Here is a 16919-nt window from a genome sequence, read left to right as displayed (position 1 = left end):
ACGAGCTGGCGGTGCCGCGGGCGAGGGCGGCGTGGCGCTGGGCACCGAACGCGCGTTCTCCTTCGACTCATGCCTTCGATCCTCACATCACGCAGCAGGATGTGTACGACACTTGCGTGAGGAAGCTGGTGGAAGCTTTGCACTCGACGGCTACAACGCTACTGTACTCGCGTATGGTCAGGTCAGTGAAATTGGTAACTTTTTATAATCGTTATTTTCCAAATCCTCTGATTGATGGCTTATTGTACGATAGCGTTACGTGTCCTTTGACACAATTCAAAAAAAAATCAAAAGTTTATTCCTGGGATTCGATTTTAAGATTCTTAATGCTTAATGGTTCATTCTAGACTACAGTCAAGCATTGTGTTCCTAAACTGATACTGCTCATACGTGTATGTAGGATGGGAGCCCTTTTCGTTCAGTTTCTTTGATAGCGTACTCTGTGAATATTCCTTTATATATAAATATTTTTGATTATTCGTTTGTATTGTAGGGATCCGTACAAATTTTTATTGTTTATGAGTGGCGTTTAAATAAGACTTTATCATAAATTGGTAATTGTTTCATAAACGTAAATTATGAATGAATACATTTTTAATACTCGTAATTTAATTGTAGCAAAACCATTTATTTTCATTAAAAAACTAAACTATTATACTAATTTTGATTTTGTACAACTTCTATGAAACTAATGCAAAAGTATATCCTAACAGATAAAAAAAGAAGTTTACAAATTGGTTTTACTACTGACGGAATTATGAAATAATAAACATTAAAAAAACGAATTGAGAATCTCCTTCTTTTTGAAGTCGGTTGAAAATGTAAATAAACATATACCAACATACTATTTGTTGCTAGATATACGTGTATGTGTGTATATATATTATATCACTACGTAACTCTTACTTATGTCCTTTTAAACGTTGTTATAGTGATTGTAAGATTACAAAATATAACATACTGAAGTTTTTGTGTTGCTTTGTTTTGAAATTGCTTTTTTTTATAATTATGTCTGAATTACTATTAATAATTATTTTAAGAGGTAAAATATTGATAGAAAAAGAAACATTATTTGTGATATTATGATTATAGTGTATCAAATTAATGTATTTTATTATGTTATTTGGAATGATGAATATATAATTCCAAGTGGCAATTTTCATTTTTTTAAATAATTCTTACTACAAAAAAAGTTTTTGTTAAATAATAACTATCGTAAATTATTTATGTCAGCTTTACTCATGTTTTAAATTCAGGTATGCCTAAATGTTGATGATAATAGAATAAGAACTCTTATGAGTTCGAGACTAGTTGGACATCCCCGAATTTAAAATATAAGTGTCAACATTAATTATTCGAAAAGGCTTTATTTGTATTCTTTTTGTCTAAAATTCAATAATTTCAATACAAAAGTATATAATATTACATCAATCAAACCTAAAGTAGAACCCCTAATACTATTGTCGACAATTATGGGCAGACCTTTCAAAACATTGCGTGTATAGGGCAATTGGTGCCTACAATTGTAAATATATTCGTAGGTGGTTAGAACTTGTTGGAAACCATTGACCCCATTCTTCTAAAAATATGACAGTTGAACATCTGTAGATGTATGGAGTGAGTTGTGTTGACGCTAGACGCCTATGCCAGAAGTGGCGCGTCAACAGTCTGCCATGTTGGATTCGACGCTTCATAGATTTAGGGCCAAGTTAGACTTGACACTTTTAGTATCGACGATCGAGAATTTTGTTTTTCGAAATTCGATGTTGCGTCAAAGTTTTTAATCCGCACACAAATCCTAGCCATGGTCTTGTTGTTTTTTGAGACAGAGATATGAAGAGTTTTCCCTATATTATGTACATACATTCTGATGTAATAGTACTAATATTGCCTCTCCTTCCATTCCCTACCATGTTTCCGCCTCTGATAATCGTCGTAATGGTTGTCAAAACCACGGGCCATGTATGATGTGGCCCTTACATTTATTTGTGCACATTGCGGCATTGTCGCTTTGTTCAGTGATTGTCGTGGTTTCTATTCACCGTATTATTTATTATTATGTCTAAACAATTTAACTTTTCTCTTTCCTACTACAACTTTATATGCTTTCAATTTACTCTATTTTGGAATGGAAATGCAAATGTACTTGTACTGCAAAAAGTAAAAGCGAAAATGATATCTTTTAGTAATCGTTAGACTTTACCCATGTTGAATCAATATTAATTTTATGTAATTGGCTTGTTGTGAATTAAAGTCCATGTCTAATATTATTATTATTTTAGCTGTTAATTGTCCATTGCTAAATATAGGCCTTCCCCATAAAGGGAGTTTTACCAGTAAGTTTCACGCTTGGCAAATGGTTTGACAACCGCAATTAGGTTTTGGTGATGTTTTAAGAGGAACGCTGCTGTACGTCTCTCGACCATTGAGTTCCTTTGGTCGCCTTTTACGACACCACACAAAAAGAATAGTAGTGACCCATTCTATGCCGAGATCACACGGATTCTACTTCTAATATAATCATTCTAAATTCAAATTTGTATTTTTACATCTCGTCATTCATTGTTTTTGAATGTTTTTACGATCAAAGTCACTGTTTTTTTTTTTTTTGCTTTTCTAAAGGTAACTTGTCAATTTAAATTTTATACTTTGGGAATCTATCTAAATGTAGAATAATATGCCTGTTCATATAAAGTTACAACTACAATCCTAATAGAACAGCGTGAAGGTCTCAGGCTCGTTTAATTACACGTGTGTGTGTGTGTGTTGTGTATTCGTGTTGTAGGATTATTTACAAACGCACACACTCACATGTATGATAATCGTCTTTAAAATTAATCGAACCTACTCTAATAGAAGCTTCGCTATTCGAACAAGGCGGTGTTTATTTTTATTAAAAAATAATTAGCTTGTCTCAATAAGGTATTCGATAAATGATCATGTAATTAATTAATTTTTATTCATCTTTAATTTGCATAACTGGTAAGTTATATGTTTATGTAACTACTACTTGGAGCACAAATTAACAAAAATCTTGGCAAATTTTATATCCAGTTGCATATCTTTTGTAGCTTATATTTGGAAATATAAAATTTAAATGACCAATTTTGGAAAATTTATCGGTAAGCAATTCTTCTTTTCGTGGTTTTAGGCGAAATCCGACGTATACAAAGATAGTTACAAGCAGCTACTGCTAAAAATGCGATATGTAACAATGGATAGTACTTATAATAATAATTAAGTGTATGCTTAGAAAATTAAGAAAGCATATGAGAGAAGTTCTTACCAGTAGGAAGGTTCATGCAAAAATCTTATAAAATCCGTCAGAAGAATCGCAAGGCATATTTTTTTTTATACAACTTAGAATGGCAAACAAACTGACGGCCCACCTGATGTAAAGTGGTAACCGTCGCCTATAGACATGAGCAGTACCATGGACATAACAGAGTATACTGTTTCGCCCATGATACTCCCCACGCGTTGCCATTCCTGAGGACTCAGGTGTTATTCCTCTGTACCCAGTAAATTCACGCCATATGCCACCCTTTAAACCGAAACACAGCCATGCAAACACAACTGCTTCACGATTGAAACACGAATGGGACAGAGGTACCCAAGCAATCGACTTTTGTACAAAGTCTCCCTCTGGTAAAATATTATATATATATAATATATTTTACCAGATATATATAGGCATATTCTTATCGTTTGTTACAAAAAAATACCTACTGACGATCATTTGATGATGACAAGTGAAATAATCTCGTTATGTGAGTAAGATACCAATTTGGAATCATAAACATAGTTATCTTAATAGGGTCGTAAAGCAAATTGTGAACAATATACGAGTGTCAAATAAAAAAAAAGTTGCGTGCACGCACGTCAATTTGCTACACTAAAATTGCTTAATAGCGCAGTTAAACTCTTTAAAATTACAATTTGTCATCTTTGTGGTACGGTTTATGTAAATATAATAATGACGTATTATATTATTATTACTATTATATACTATCGCTGTGTGTACTCTGGCATAGAATGGACCACCCCTTCCTTGCCCGTGGGTGTCGTAAGAGGCGACTAAGGGAGAATGAGGGATGGCCAGCAGCGTCCCTCTTAAAATATCTCTAAAAGTCTAACTGCAGTTGGCAATTATTTGTATAGATTTATTATTTGTATTATATAGCAACATTCCAAAATTTAATCATAATTGTGATTTAAAAATTTTGTAAATAAATTCATTTAAATGCCTATAGATTTTTTATTCTATTAATAAACAATAAATATTTGTATTTTAAAATTAGAATAATTTCTTAGAGTAACAACTCAACAACAACTTTTAAATAAAAAGGCGATAGAAATGCGCTCGACATTACCCTAAGCGCTTAAAGTTACTAATAAGGTACCTACCATAAGCCAATTTTCTTTAATCACGTTGGATTATACTGAAATTTTCTAGTTAAATGTACTATTAGAATTACTAATTGGATATTTTTATGTTGTAACTAAAAAAATAAAGTACTTTCCATAAGAACTCTTCAAGACTTCTTAGTTGCTTACGGCACGCTACCCTTAGGAAGCGAGGTTTTTTGCTATGGTCCGTTTTATTTCCAAACCAATAAGACAGTTGCAAAAAAAAAAAGTAGATATTAGAAGTTGTCAGGCCTCCAATGAATATTAACGACCAATTCTAGCATCGAAACAGAAACCACGTTGATTTCTCGCGTTAAAAATTTTCGCTTCATCACTGTCTGAAAAATACACTGACATGGATATATGTAGACAACGCCTCGATTTATATTAAAACTAAGCGTTTCACATTTTATCTACTCACTATGACGTTGTGAAAGCTATTTATTGATTACAAACTCCTTCCGCATTTAATTCTTTCTAAATTACCACCTACAATTTTGATTGTGTCTATTAAAAAAAGGGCATTGTCAATTCATCTGAATTTTTTGTACACGTTACGCAATGTTTTTCTCAATTTTAAATCAATTTGACAATTGTTTTTGTGTTTTGATAGCGTTTATTGTTCCTTGTTGATTCTATATTAATTCTGTGATTATTTGATGGCGCAAAATCCTGTTTGTTGCGAACTAAAATGTACTTCTTCAGGTACAGATAGAATTCAATGTTTAATTATTTTGCTGATGAATTATTTTGTTTAATTTCACTACCATTGGTATGTGTGTCACTGCCAACACTAAAAAATTGACCACCACTCTTACTACCAGAAGTTCCACAATTCTATGTTTAAACATGAAATTTTCTTTACATATTTTTAATCTATATCTCTACAAAACATCTTGTCGTTCATCGACATTGTCACGATAGAACTTTTTTTTTAACATTATATACTTGTTATCAATTAGTCAATTAAATTATTTCCTAAACAAGTTTCATGTAGAGACTGATCTCTACATCTATCTAAATTCTAAATTAGCTTACCGAGTCAAATAGATTAATGTAGTCTACAAAATTGCCACATCAACAAACATGCAGTTGCGACATCTATTTAAATCCATGTCTACGGAGGTAAGTGACTTCATTTTGCAGTCTCATGGCCAATTTGTCGTTCCCGTTTAATTCAACTGCCATTTCGCACGCATCCATGTAAATGCCCGTGTAGTGGTCGCGCCTACTCGTTTCGTATTGATATGAAGTTATGATCGAATTAACATCAAATTGAACTCGTCGGTAGTAATTTTCACGTTTAGTAACATGCTAATCTAAAAATAGCACGTGCTTAAATGATAATTTATTTTGCATTACATATTAAATTTGTAAAATAGTTTGGTAATTGGATAGATGTAAACGAAAAGCAAAAAATTATTTTGGTAAGAAGAAATGACAAAACTGTTGATATTATGAAGTATTTATAGCAGTGTTTCTTACCCAAAATATGGAATATCCAGTACAATATCTGTCCTGAGACGTAACGGTCTTAGTCCTCAAGACTAACGTATAATAGGTAACCCATGAAAGGTGCCACAATTGGCATAATATATCATGGTTTTGTGAAACATCCGCTTGTTTAATAGTCTCAGTAATATACAATATATAGGAAATACCTTGCACTAAATATCTACGCCAACGCCATTACTAATAGTTAACCTATTAAAATAATCACCTGTTATGGATTTAGCTTTTGTCAACTTATTTTGAAAATGAGGTTATCGATTTGTCTGTAGTAATATCTTATTAACTTATAGCTGTATGGTGGAAAGTAAATTGAAGTTACGGCCATGACCTTAAGGTGCTTTTAACATGCTTTCCTTACATTTTATTCGTATTAAAAGTTCGTTAACTCCGATCTGTTCAATTTTATATTTAGAATATTTTCATATAAAATTCCACATGCCACAAAAACTTCTGGCTGTGACGTTAGCGATAATTTTGCTTGACCATACTTAAAGCTGAAAAGGCACATTATAAATAGTTAAAAGAAAATTATCTTGGAATAAATTTATGTAAAGTATGTAATTATGAAATAAATAAGTTTGGTAGAGTTATAAGACTCGACAAATTCATACCACCTCCGTTGGTGTATTCCAGTGGTAACAAAACTTTTATTAAAGTAGGCGATTTAGCAGCTATTTGCATTATGATCATTCCTTGAATGATACGCTGTGTTTCTTTAACTGTGTATGCATATCTTAAAAAGTACAATTAATCTTCAGCAGGTATCCAACTAAGAGATCGACTACAATCTGTAAACCCTTGTCTACCTTCATTGAAATCTTTTGACCATTGTATCATAAGGATGGGGTAGTATCTATATCTGTTTACAGTGGATCGTCTGTGGTCGCACATAAATAAGGTTATAAACTTCTCCACACGCCGGGTCATATATATATTTTTTATACGACTTAGAATGGCAAACAAGCTGACGGCCCACCTGATGGAAAGTGGTAACCGTCGCCTATAGACATGAGCAGTACCATGGACATAACAGAGTATACTGTTTCGCCCATCATACCCCCCATGCGTTGCCTGAGGACTCAGGTATTATTCCTCTGTACTCTGTAAATTCACACCATATCCCACCCTTCTAACCGAAACACAGCCATGCAAACACAACTGCTTCACGGTAGAAACACGAATGGAACAGAGATACCCAAACAATCGACATTTGTACAAAGTCTCCTCTGTATGACTGTACTATCATTTATTTCCGTCTTCCTATATAATTTGAAGCGTGACTTTAAAAAGCATTAGGTTATTCGACATTATATGTTCAACCGTTGAGAAGGAATTACTTTACTTCATTGTTGTTCATTCAAAAACTATATTGTATTTGCACTCACTCGTCATACTATACAGCCTAGCGATGATATATCGAGCTGTTATAAAAAAAAATGTATTTATTCACGTCAACCTTAACAGTACCGAATTCCTCCGCCCACTGATCACTCGCTAATTACGCGCCATTACAAAAACACCAAGCAGATATTACGATTTGCATGCTGGTGTCACAATAACAATAAAATTTGATCGCTAAGGTGCGCGGGCGGTGCTTGATCCTTGCGCCCACGCATGCCTTCAATGCCTCCGCTGATTATGTCGTCAAATAAAAATCAAGTACTTTAGTCATTACATTGTCTTGTAATTGTTAAAGACTGTAGATTGTACTGTTATATGTAATATGTAATTGTGTAAATTTATAAATTATTTTCAGCGATGATGCAGTTTAAAGGAATGAATTGTGTTATAAAATCTTTAATGTACATACTTTGTAAAACCTTTATTTTAACTATGTATAATAGTTTAAATTGGACACATTAATAAATTTTGACATGCAATGGTGGACTTACATACAATAGAAAACTCTCTTGCAGTCTTTTACAATCAATCAGTAAGAATAATATTTAAAAATAGACGAAAATATATGACATATTTTTGAATAGATGTTGCAACTGACTATAATTTTGGACTTAAAATAGGCTGAAATATCTATTTGACTCCAAATTTGATTGACTCGGAATTCCTGTTCAAATTCCACGAGAACTATATTTAAGGAGTTTTACAATGTATGTTATTATTATTTTAAATTATTTTATTTAATAACACATACCCTCATATCTATATATTTTTAATTTAAGTACAGTATTTTCTATGTGTAATGATTTAGAATTAAGTCCAAGATCTTGATAAGTGTTATAAATTAGTATCATTTACTATTTGGTCGTTAATATTGCAACTTTAAATGGGCCAATTATATTCGAGTGCAAAAGGTAACCGGACATCTAGGCAATAAAGCAATGCTGTGTTTAATTGGCCCGATTACTGCGCTATCCGACATGCTAGGTACATTGACCTCAAATAATGAAACCTCTGGTTATTTGTATTTTTTCCCTGGTTATTCATCAATACAGTAACCATAGAACTCTATTTTAGTGCCTACAGTATTTATTTATCACAGATCTAGCCAATTTATAAATAACTAGACAATTCGAGAAAGACTGGAATAACGTAAAGGTTAAAAACAATATTTGATTTGATTCATGCATGTGCATGACTTGCATGTGTAAGTCGCAGGTATTGGGGGAGGCTTAGGCTTACCTTTAACGATCAGATGGTTATGAATGTGGATGAAGAAAGAGATATACATTATAAAAGCCTTTAGCATTCTTTGCCTACACTGTAAAAGACTTGGCATAATGATACATGGTAGAATGGAAATTCAAACCATGAAAAATGGCAAGAAAACAACAAACATTAAATGTCGGTTTATTTTATTGTGCGTCATGAAATAAATAATAAATTAATAAAACATCCATTGTTTTTAAATATGTTTATTTTTTTTTATTTATCCGTTTATCAACGGATATCCGGAATACCTGCGTCAACGATGTGCCGTTTTTCTGAAGTACTGATAGGTAGGTACTATTGCTAACCAGGACGTAACTACTAAATGCAGATATCTTCAAAATAGTAAAAACAATGAAACTTTACAATTTCATCATGTCTGCTGTGACTGAAAGTCATTTTTTACAGCTTAAATCCATCATGATACTTCATAGAAAGATATAAGTTACCCACTTATATGACAATTACTATTATTTTCAAAAATAGATATGTATAAAAAAATAAAAAAAAAATTAACGGACGTTAGAATGTTTTTTTTTTATATCTTCGACATTCATAAATGGAACACGTGTCTTCTCTAGATAGATACACACAAACCTCTATTGTACACTAATTTTGTATATAATTTGTCTAATTAAATCGCTCGAATGAAGGTATCAATAAGGTTCAGTATTGAGTAATATTTCTATCAGTTACTGAAGCATTAAGGTCATTCGACTTCCGAATTTTCGACTAATTTAACGCCTACTAGTTCAACCAGTTCGAGCAGAGAGCGTTTCGATGAATGATTCTCGTCGTAAACGTAAACGTTTGTGGCCAAAGGTATTTATAGTAAACCTGTTATGGTAACTTGTAATTCGGCAAATTATTAATTAATTTGATTTTATGGTAAGATTCACCGCCTGATAGCAGCTGGTGGCCGTGGAATCTTATGATTTATGACAGATATACATTATATCCTGACATGACAAATAACACGCCCCAATTAAGCTATTTATATTTTATTACACGAGTCTCATAAATGTATATATCCGTGTCAGTTAATGTTTCCAGGATATCATAAAACGGGTGTAAACTCTAAGTATCAAAAAGACTCATCAAATCGGTTCAAGATTGGCGAAAATTTCGCCTAATAACTATATAACTTGTTTTGTTAAATCAATACACTGCCATTTACTCTCTCTGTGTAGCGTAACGATTGACTGGTAGAGATGCCATCAGGCATTAAGTCCGCCCTGTGGACATATTTTAATGTGTGCAAAAGTATAAATAAATAAATATTTTTTTTAAGTCACTCCAAATCAATCATCACCATTAAATCAGCTGTTCTCTGTCCACTGCTGACCATAGACCTCCCCCATAGACTACCATAAAAGAAATAAAGACTCATGAACCTGCCTGAAAACCTGCATCCACAAGGTACAAATAGTATTGTCAGAGAGGGTTGATACATAAAGGTATTGACTATCAATAAACAAAATAACTTCTGTAATATTACAGTAAATAGTTTACTGGTGATTTAGATTAGTTCCATACAAATTGAAGTACATGCCTCTTCTATCTATTTTATGTCTGTGGTACCACCCAACGCCATTAGTGTCCAACGCCATTTATGGGCGGGCGGCGTACTCTGATCTGTATCGACTGCGTACGCGCACCGTTTTCCTACTACATACCAATAGCTATAGATCCACAGTGTTGCAAAAATAGAGCACGTATTATACGTAAAATATGTAGAAATTTATTTAACACTCTTCTTCTTACACGTAAACTTAGATAAAAAAAAATGCCCTGAAAAAAATGTCTATTTTAAATTTTGTTTAACTATTATGAAACATATACAGAAATGGCAACGCATGAGGGATATCATGGGCGAAACAGTATACTCTGTTATGTCCATGGTACTGCTCATGTCTATAGGCGACGGTTACTACTTTCCATTAGGTAGGCCGTCAGCTTGTTGCCATTCTATGTTGCAAAAAAAAAACTTACATGAAACAATCGTCATAAAAGAAATCTAGTAAACCAAGTGATATTCAGATACTATGTTGTTCGAACAAAAGCAACAATTGTTGATACTGACAATAACATGAATCACTTCATTCATTTGTATGTGCAATTGTAAACTGTTCCAATATTAAATTGATAAGATTAAATTGTAAAATTAACACTTTACTTGAAACTAAACATTGTCTGTTCCAAACAAAAAACTAGGTTAAGAGAGATTGCGTAGCTGTCAACCGCTTCAAAAAGTAATCACAGTTTGACTGTGGATTTTGCATATATATATATATACATATATACCTGATTATATATACCTGTATCATACGATAACTTTTCCAATTCTTCTCCAATTTTAAAAAATCTTTTTATCGACGGGTTTTTCTTTGATGTTATATACATGACAAAAAATGTAATCGTAAAAGAACAAAACCACAAAACAAACCACCATGCGTTTTTCAATGCACTTTCACGCACAACCACTCTTTGGAATCAACTTCCAACAGCACTATTTCTAAACCGATACCTGCCATGCCTCTGGTATTGCGGGTGATTATGGGCGGCGGTAGTCACTTATCATAAGATGAGCCGCATGCTTGTTTGCCCCTTGCGTTATAAAAAAAATATGTAATTATATAAAATTACGAACAAACTCTAGCTCTATTCTTTATCTCTGTGGCAAACTTCTACCCCGACATATTTACTAAGTATTGTGAGCATGGTCACATAGCGGAAGTCTAGGTCAGGTATTAAATTACCATACACGGTGTGACTAAACATTAGACATGGAGTTTGTATGGCGTCATGGCAACTATACCACAAATGTTGTACTAACATAAATATTAGACTAACGAATATGACAACTCATTATCGTCCCACTACTGGACATGGAGTCCCATAAGAGGAAGATATACTCTACTACAACCACGTTGTAATTTGAGTGTTCGTTTTCTGCATTAGTGTGCAAGTTATTGTGCCTTAATCGCCACTTACGACATCCTTAGAATACCAAATAAATTTTAATTCACAAAAAAAATACACCTACTTCAATGTTGGACAAATCACTTACTTTAATTTAAAAACTAAACCACTCATTTGATTTTGATATCTATGGCACCATTTTGAAGGTATATTCTTCCAAATAAAAAAGAATTTTTCAAATCAATTTAAAAATAACGGAGTTCTGAGGTAAATAAACCTAAAAAAATATAATTAAATTGAGACCCCGTCTTTTTCCAAAAAGAGGAGTCGGATGAAAAGGAATGGTGAAATTTTATTCTCACTCCATCACTACACAGACAAAGGTCGAATTTTAGGGTCTAAAATTACATACAAAGCGTACAGCATAAAAGCAATACTTGTTAAAAATTGTCACAATATTGTACAATGCTCTATCCACGATTGATGCTCCTATCCACTTTGGGTTTGCTGGAAGAAAACTCTATTAGAATTAAGCTCGCCTTTGTACATTTGATTGCCTCTGTCATATTCTTATAACTGGTATATACAATAAAGAATTAAATAAATAAATAAAATAAACTTGTAATTATTAGGCTTAAAATAACTATAAAGAATAACGTACAAAATTCTTTGCAAATGCAATTAAGCAACGAATATATGCATGTTCTTAGAATACTCGTAAAATGCTGTTACACTTTGTTTGCACCAGAGTCTATGTATTGTATTTAACTGTAAAGATAAAGATTACATTTACACTAAAACTAAACAAAAATTGACAAAGTATAGGAAGTAGTGGAGCATCGATAGTAGATAATTTAATTATGTGGTCATAATTAAGAAATATCGTCAACCAGCCCAACGGCTCTTTAGAGATTCCTCAAGATACCATTTTAAACGGAAATTTGATGCGACGGTAGTCGCTATTAATTGACCAATAAATTTAAATATTTTCTATTACCGCTATGTTCTTAAAGAAAGTTGTTCAGTTTCTAATACTGTCACTGGAAATTAGGTTTATATCTATTACAAATATACCTTAATAATAACTTTTTACTCTATAAGAAGTAAGTTTACTGACTCGTCCTTTTTAATTGCTATTTCGACAGAGACTATTAAATGTACGAGAAAATAATAATCTAATATTACTGTCACTATATTAAGATAAAGAATAGTACGCTGCCTATTTAATTTTCATTCGTGTCAATTCGACGTTAAACAATGCACAGCCTTATAACCTATTAACTCACCCTGACCCTGTGATCTATAATTCCTTTGTTATAGTAGTTTATAACTCCTTTAATTCTCATAATAACATCAAACTATAACTCTATGATAACTAGAATATTTTTAACTTAACAAACTTGAACATCTTCAAAATGTTTTTATTAGGTTTATTTTTGGTCTTAGAAAATATGATCATATTTCCCTGTTTCGTGCTAAGCTCAAGTTGCTTCCCATTCATTTTCGCCGGTATACTCACATTCCTTCACTGCTTCATAATGTCCTTTTTAATCCTTCTTCTCCTTGTTATCTAAAGGAGCGGTTTGACTTTCTCTATACGGTTCATTCTCTTAATCTGAGGTCGTCTGGGAAGCTGAAGACATCAATATATTTTAGAATTTTTTATATCAAATCATTTACTATGCAAGCTGTTCAACTATGGAATGCTCTATCAACTTCTATACAAAGTGTACAGTACCTACTACTTGCGTTTATCCGTATAAGTTCGCCACTCATGAGCCTGTCTTCCCCATCGGTTGTAGATTCTTCGAGCTATGTGACCAGCTCATTGCTGATTCAGCTTGCTTATCCTTCAGACTATGTCGGTTTTCTTGGTCCTTTTGCGGATATCCTCATTTCAGATTCTGTCACGCAAAGAAACTTTGAGCATAGCCCTCTTCATAGCTCGCTGACTGACTTGAAGCTTTTGCATACAGTATGTCAACGTAAAGTAAATAAAAATGTCCAGCAATTTCCATTACTTGCCATGATGGGAAATTGTTGCACTAAAAAAATTATACAAAGTAATATGTAAATAATGTCTCTTTACACTATGCTCCTATCTGTTTTTGCATGTCTGTACGATGCGATTAGATTATTAGTCAAATGATAGTGCATATCATGCTTTCATTTGGCAGAAGCCGAGATTAAACTATATTTATATAGTCATAGATGATTGTAGTGAAAAAATAAATATTGCGCAAATTATCGCAAGACTAGTTTCAGTTCTCAACGTAACACTAAAAACAAAGAGCCAGAAAGAGATTTATATTATGTAAAAAGTACTCATAACTTCTAATATCAACCAATTCTACTTTTTTTATAATTTGTGGTAGTTTATGTCTATGCGTAGATTAGGAATCATACTTGGCATTCTATTTTTATGGTTAAAAATGGCTCTATAAGGGATCTGATAGAATCCGTACATTCCAAGCATTGCTGCTTAGAATGCTGCACCGGTTATGTTGAGTCTAGCATCTTTTCTGTCTTTGTTTTTGTATCTTTTATTGTTTAATCATAATTTTGTGTTTTGTTTTTATTCGTTTTATTTATTTTGCATATATTCCACATTATCATTTGCCTTATCCCATATATCGTTTGGGGTGGCCACATTGTTCTCAGTTCATACCAAATTGCGTGATATATGTATATTATAATTAGTGGTATGTCATATTTCTTAATTTTGTTACTTGTATTTATAGTAATATTATGTATAAATATCTACTGAGTTTTTATTCCTACTATTTTTAAATATCCGTTTTGTAGTCGTTTGAACACCAACGTCCAGTGAAGTGTTGCCTGCAAATAGCTGATGCGGCGGTTATCTTAATTTATGTACAATAATGTTTTATCTAACAAAGATTAATATGTCATTGTTTAAAATTCGATAACTTATTTAGCGCTGATAACGTTTATTTACGGAACCTTGAGTGGGATTGTTTTCATAGGACCTTGATCGATGCTATTCTCGTTCCTTGACACTTGTTTTTATCTACCTGTAAGGTGTATATATAATTTTTGTTACTTCTATTGAGATATCTAACAATTTTATGGGAATTTTGTATTCTTACTGTTGAGTTTGTTTCTTTCTTACTTCTTGATGTCTTAATACGACAAACACGTACTAATTAGAATAGACAATAATTAGGCTTCTATTGATCCTAGTTAATCAATAGACCCCGGTTAGGATGACGAAGTCACGGGTACAAACTGTTCAAATATGATTATGTCAATTCGCTATTATATAATTGGTTATGAATAGTTGAAAGGATCATCACCTCCGAAAGGGAATCTGTCCAAAATCGTTTGCAAGTCACTAGGACGTTCCCAAAATATGATTATATTTATGTCGAACACGTAGGGTCCATTGTTTGTGCACCATTCAAGGTGCTGCTATGGTTATATTTCGCACAGATGACATCAGTATAAACACGGCGGCCGTGCGCGTGCGCTTATTGCGTCACAGTACGTCCATGTCATAAACGGAAGCGATTTTGTCAAACAAAACCATTTTTGTAGTTATTACGTAATAACTTGTACATTAAACACGTTGTATATATACATTTAAGACTTGGATATGATAATGTATAGATAATCGCTTATCTAATATAGATTCGAGCGTTCATTGTTTTTAACATAATTATAGTTTTGTTTACATTGTACGTTTTCATATGTATAAGCTGCCAATAAATGTTTCATATACCTAAGAACTCTGCACTACTACAGAACTAAGTACATTTATTTTTTTGTCTTGATTTAGTTTATATTATTCTATTAATTTTTATTTAATGAACTTTGATATGTATATGTATTTGAAATGCGGTAACTTAGTTTTTTTTATACAACTTAAAATGGCATACAAGTTGACTGCTCACCTGATGGAAAGTGGTAATTGTAGCGTGTAGACATGAAAAGTACGATAGTCATAACAGGGTATACTGTTTCGCCCATGATACCCATGGCAACGCATGGCCATTCCTGGGGATTCAGGTGATATTCCTCTGTACCCTGTAAATTCACGCCATATCCCACATTTCAAACCGAAACACAGCCATTCAAACACAACTATTTTACGGTTGAAACACCAATGGGACCGAGGTACCCTCTGGTAAATACGCAATATTTTCGCCATACAGAACAAGTTTGATGATTGTTTTTGGTATTAATACGGGCTGTATTCCCGTGTTCCGTGATAAAATTAATATGAGATCATATATATGATATATGAGGATGGATATATAGGATATATGATGTAACAAATATAAAAAAAATACACCCGATTTGAGAACCACCTTTATCAACTAAGTAATTTGCCCTTGGATCTTCTGCATAGTATTATAATAGCGTAATGCATTTTCAAATTTATATTAAATGAGATGATAATCGTAACGTCGTGTACCAATTACCATTGTTGTCTTTATGTAATCTTTTATGTATTATGCATTGAGATTATAATATAACGTATTATAATTTGTTTACCCTTTATCATATATTTGTACTAGTATATATATATATATATATATATATATATATATATATATATATATATATATATGTGTGTGTGTGTGTGTGTGTGTGTGTGTGTGTGTGTGTGTGTGTGTGTGTGTGTGTGTGTGTGTGTGTGTGTTTTACTACGTATAAAATAAAATAATAAAAAAAAAAAAAAAAGTATATTAAAGTTTAAAAATACATATAAACACAAAGCAATAATTATTGCTGATAATTTGCTTTAATCGAAGCATGTCCAAAATGAAATGACCGCATGAATGACATAACCCATAAGGTGATGTCTATGTATACAACATGCTTGTACTGTCAACACTGAAAAAAGTTTCAATTTGACAGCACAATCCCCATCTTAAAAAAAGTTCGAATTTGACACAAAAATCCCCGATTTTGTGCAAACTTCACATAAACCATCTATTAAATAGTCCGAACAAAACCTAAACGTTTGGTTTGGATAGGTGAGCCCGTTCTTGAGTTATAAAAATACAACGAAAAATGGCTTTAAATTTTATATATATATGTATATTGCTCGTTTTCGTATCGCTTGCCTACGTCACAAAGGGTACTTACATTCCAAATTTGGTATTTCTATAACTTGTGTAGTTTCATCTCTACTGCGGTGACTCACGCCACCTAAATAGAACTTATGTCTTAATAATAAATAATACATACATAATACATACTACATGCATATATCAAGTGTAGTCTTTTTTAACATTTATTTGCATTAACTTTATTATATTAGCTTACCCTACTAATATTATAAATATGAAGTTTTGTGAAGTTGTGTGGATATTTATATGATTATGTGTGTGTATTACTCAAGCATGCTTAAACATTTTAATGATTTGGAATGAAATTTG

The 16919-nt window shown here is 32.5% G+C and overlaps 1 protein-coding gene across 1 annotated transcript in view; it reads left to right on the top strand.

Moving 5' to 3' along the window:
• LOC113518100 (kinesin-like protein KIF21B) overlaps positions 1 to 16919 on the top strand; it is a gene marked incomplete at its 5' end in the record, with an annotated part of 55348 nt that continues 38429 nt past the window's right edge. Inside the window, 1 exon segment of the mRNA XM_052894221.1 lies at positions 1 to 181. Coding sequence (XP_052750181.1) covers positions 1 to 181 — 181 coding nt within the window.

The sequence above is a fragment of the Galleria mellonella genome, unplaced genomic scaffold (assembly GCF_026898425.1).
Source record: "Galleria mellonella isolate WM207_F2 unplaced genomic scaffold, CSIRO_AGI_GalMel_v1 utg200, whole genome shotgun sequence".
Lineage (NCBI taxonomy): Eukaryota > Metazoa > Arthropoda > Insecta > Lepidoptera > Pyralidae > Galleria > Galleria mellonella.
This window is presented reverse-complemented; position numbering and strand designations above follow the sequence as displayed.